Source organism: Sinocyclocheilus anshuiensis, unplaced genomic scaffold (assembly GCF_001515605.1).
Source record: "Sinocyclocheilus anshuiensis isolate Anshui unplaced genomic scaffold, SAMN03320099.WGS_v1.1 scaffold180, whole genome shotgun sequence".
Lineage (NCBI taxonomy): Eukaryota > Metazoa > Chordata > Actinopteri > Cypriniformes > Cyprinidae > Sinocyclocheilus > Sinocyclocheilus anshuiensis.
The window spans coordinates 876,920-881,315 of NW_015554093.1; the positions used below are offsets into that span (position 1 = coordinate 876,920).

The 4,396-nt window shown below is 37.7% G+C and overlaps 1 protein-coding gene across 1 annotated transcript in view; it reads right to left on the reverse strand.

Annotated features, from left to right (window-relative positions):
* Positions 1–1,227: 1,227 nt before the first annotated feature.
* LOC107669325 (deoxycytidine kinase-like) overlaps positions 1,228–4,396 on the reverse strand; it is a 10,097-nt gene continuing 6,928 nt past the window's right edge. The window contains exons 2-7 of the mRNA XM_016461495.1: positions 2,714–2,829; positions 2,409–2,602; positions 2,164–2,311; positions 1,944–2,059; positions 1,755–1,854; positions 1,228–1,617 (exon numbers count right to left, since the gene is read on the reverse strand). Coding sequence (XP_016316981.1) covers positions 1,591–1,617; positions 1,755–1,854; positions 1,944–2,059; positions 2,164–2,311; positions 2,409–2,602; positions 2,714–2,829 — 701 coding nt within the window. The 3' untranslated portion in view covers positions 1,228–1,590. The remainder of the gene's footprint in view (positions 1,618–1,754; positions 1,855–1,943; positions 2,060–2,163; positions 2,312–2,408; positions 2,603–2,713; positions 2,830–4,396) is intronic.

Sequence of the window (4,396 nt, forward strand, 5' to 3'; positions counted from 1 at the left end):
GGTGAATTCATGTCATTAACAAAGGTTCACATTTTGTTCAGACTCTTCACTTGTGACTAAAATATGAATATATACAGTACAAATACAACCTTAGATTAACATATATGCAGTGTTGGGAAGGTTACTTTGGAAATGTAATAGGTTACAGATTTACTGATTCTACGAACCGGTCTGTTTTTTCCGCATCGCGGAAATTATAGGGCCGTATGTCTCAGCGTAATCAGTGCAATTTGGGAAAGAAATCAATTAAATCTGTATGTGGATGTGTAAGGGCGTTACATGTAACTCGTTACTCCCCAACACTGCATATATGTATATACCATGATTATGGTATTGAAAATTAACGTAAATGCATGCATTTCACGTACAATGGTATTCTTATTTTTTCATTGTTTCTCAATGTCATGCAGATATATCATATCACAGCTCGTTTGACATTTAAACCATTTACAAGCATTGTAAAAAAAAAATTTTAAAAAAGCGACATTTCTTCAATTTTAAGATTTAAATGGGTAATTTTAAGGTTTAAAGGTTAAAGTGGGGGAACCCATCCAAGTGCACACACACAGCAATGAGCGGTGAACAAACACACACACCGTGCACACCCCAGAGCAGAGCAGACATTTTTGCTGCAGCGCCCGGGGAGCAGTTGGGGGATTGGTGCCGTGCTCAAGGGTCTCACCTCAGTTGTGGTATTGAAGGTCGAAAAGAACACTGGTCATTCACTTCCCCCCGCCACCAGTACCGAGACTCGAACTTATGATCTTTGTTATAAGTCCGACTCACTAACCATTAGGCCACAACTGCCTAAATTCTGTTTCTTTTTATGAAAGCTTAATTACAAGGATGAACTCAAAAACATAGAAAGAGCCATCAGGTTCTCACTGCTGAGTGAGTCAGCGTTCTGACAGCCTGTTTTACAGGAGCAAGAGTTTGGGCAACTAGTCATAAGGCAAAGTGGAGAGAATTGTGTCTAAAGCTGAAGAAACGAATGGTTATGAAACCATTTTATTTTTCTCTCTCTATTCAAGCTGTACATCTTTCAGTACATATTCTTCCCACACATTTGACCAATTAATTTACATTACATTTCCAGTTGCTTGTAATTACAGGAAAAAGATTATATTTTAAAACATCATTTTAGAGGCTGCACTCAAAAAGAGTAATTTCTATCAGACAAACTTTTTAAGAGGAGAGAATAACAAGAGGAATTTTTAGATTTTAAGGATTTTATTTCCATGTCTTTTTTTAGTAAACACTGACATTCCCAGCTGTTCCATGGTTGTGAGAACCCTGTAACATTAACTGTCAACTTTTCACTAACGGAATAGTCTCCAGACATTCCGTACATAAATATTAATCTCCTGTATGTTACTGTATATGTTATTTGTTAATCACAGAAGAGTTTAAAACGATGTTTTGTAAAAATGATGTTTTAATATACAAAGAAATACATATGTACAACAAGCTAAATATGAAATAAGCTAAAAAAAATAAAATCACAAATTCATTCACAGGCATGAATCCCCAGAGTACTAGTGATAAATCACCAGTTTACATGATTGACACAAATTAATGTATATTTGTAGGCTACAGGGTGTTCAAAAACTCCTTCACCTGAAAGGAAACAAAAAAAACAACAACTTATTTACGATGTAAAATCATGTCGAAACATGGCAGTTCTAAAACACTTTACTATGAGGCAGAATTCTTATTATGCCATTTGTCCACAGACCCATATAGAGTATACGTACCTTATCAATAATACCTTCTTGCTTAATTCTGTCATTTTTAAAATCCTCATTAACATCCAGGACCAGTATTGGAAGGTCTTTAAGATACTTAAAATCCAACCTGTATATGACGAGATACCCATTTAGATATTCAAACAATGAAAAACAGCTCAAATACAAGTTTCAGCACATAGTAAGTTGATCACTAACTTTGTGGTTCGGTTGTACAGCCAACACTCATGCTTATAATGAAGCTTCTCCAGGTAGTCCAAGGGAATCCCTTGTTCCTCCTCTCGTCCTCTGAACTGAAGACGCTGCATACACCTCTGTAGATCATGTGTTTAATCAATACATCATAAAATTCTCACATTTACATCACTTTTATGTTACTACAGGTGAACCATGCACCATGTAAGGAGCTGTGTGTTACCTCGGGATCAGCGCGAAGATAGATCATGGCATCAAGCTCAATCTGGGACTCAAACTGAGTGAGGAGCCATGAATGCCAGTCTTGATAGATGGCCCACTCAGTCTCATTCAGATCTCCAGACTCAAAGAGGTTAGAGGCAAACACATATCTGGAGAATTAAAAACGTAAGACTTTTTAATTTTTTCAGTTTAACACCATTTTTAAACTCTTTTCCAAATTCCAGACAATCTGATTAATGTCTGTACCGATCACTGTAGACAGAGTGCTCAAAGAACTGGACTGGCTGCTCTGCCAGCTGAAGTTTGGCAGAAGGAGGCTGAAGCTGTGCACGGACGCGACTCAAGCAGGCGTAGGTCTGGAAAGTGTAAGACCAGCGACTGGGCTTGTCATATAACATCTGCAGCAGGTTGCCTCCACTCCTCTGGGATGTGCTGAGCTCCTACAGGGATAGAAGGGGATAGGTTATTTAAAAAATCACTCACGTTAACGTTTAAGACTGAGTTTGAAGACACTTCCTTAATAAAATATCTTGTATACAGACATACTGTACCTCATACTCGTTCTCTGTGCTTTGTACATTGCACCACTTCCCAATGGGCTCTGGTATGACCTCCCACTCCTCTGACGCCCGCTCCAACAAGCGCACAAAAGTTGACTTCCCTGCCGCTGTTGCACAAATATACATGTTTTAAAATACAAAACATCAATACAAGCAATCATAATTTGTTTTCTGCATCATCAGAGATAAAAAATGTACAGCGCTCTCTTCCACCCTCAATACCACGACTGAGGTGAGTGAGACCCTTGAGCAGGGCACAGAACCCCCAACTGCTTACCAGGCGCCGCAGCAATATGACTGCCCACTGCTCCGGGTGTGTGTGCACTTGGATGGGTTAAATGCAGAGCACAAATTCCGAGTATGGGTCACCATACTTGGCCACACGTCACTTCACTTACTTTGTCTGTCTATGTTTATGTCTGGCATTAATTGCCAGAAGCATGCTTAAACCAAATGTTGTAGCAGGTATTAAATGTTGCAGACTTTTTAAGGTTTATTATTATTATTATTATTATTATTACTATTTTTGTTATTATTTTAAATTATAGTATGGTTGTCATAAAACATCATCATCATCACCATCACTTGTTAACCGTTCCATAATTTTTAATAAATGTTTCAGGACGTTTAAAAATACTTTTTGCAATTCTTATACCAAACATGTGGCAAGAAGACTAACTATTTAAACACAATTCAGTCTAATAATAAGAATAATTGACGGCTGTCACGGCTCGCTCTACAAAAATAGACCTAGTATTTGGCACCAACAGCACTACTGTATTTAAAGCTGCAGTCCGTAAGTTTTGCCTCTTTGTCGCCATCTCTGTTTGAAAACCTGGAATTGCAGTTACTTGCGGAATTATCTTCCTTGCGTGGGTTGTGCTGCGGCACGGCTCCAGCGCGGATGAATCTAATGTTTTGAGGAGTATGTGTGGCAGTCAGTCACTGAACCGGTGTGAATCCTATACTTAGTAATCAGATTCCAGCCTACGTCTTGGAATCTATGACCCAAATAAGAATTTTCACCACATACTGTCATCTGACCAAGTAAGTAACAAGTCTTCCACGTTTGTTCTGACCAACTGAGGAAAAAAGCATTACAATAAATCGTGCTACCAAAGGTGATGTAATCTAACGATCGATTAGCTCACATCACATCAAACCGTGCAAATTATTATTATTGTTATACTTTATTCTCAGATTATTAATGTTAACAACATCAGCATTGCGTGACTATGAGTATAGTGTGTGTGTAGATTTCAATTTCTGTACAGTCTTATTTCTAATTGTCATACAATTCGAATTTCACACCAAGAAATTCTTTTAACCCAAAAAGCAAACTATGCTCCCTTCGAACTGGTTGTCTTTAAAATACAAATCTTGTGTAATCCCAGGCTATCTGTGATCAGAAGCACATTTAAAACTGGAATATAATTTAATTTCATTCACATGTGTTTCATATAATCCTTTCTGGATTACAATCCGCCAAAATGATTTTTTGACATTTAATTATTCCAGCTGCTGTTAAAACTGGAAATTTCATTCACATGTGTTTCATATAATCCTTTCTGGATTACAATCCGCCATAAAAATATTAAAAATATTTTATTCTAGCTGCTGTGAGAAAAGGCTATAAACGATCCGCCACCTGCAGGATCCTCACATGCGATAGCC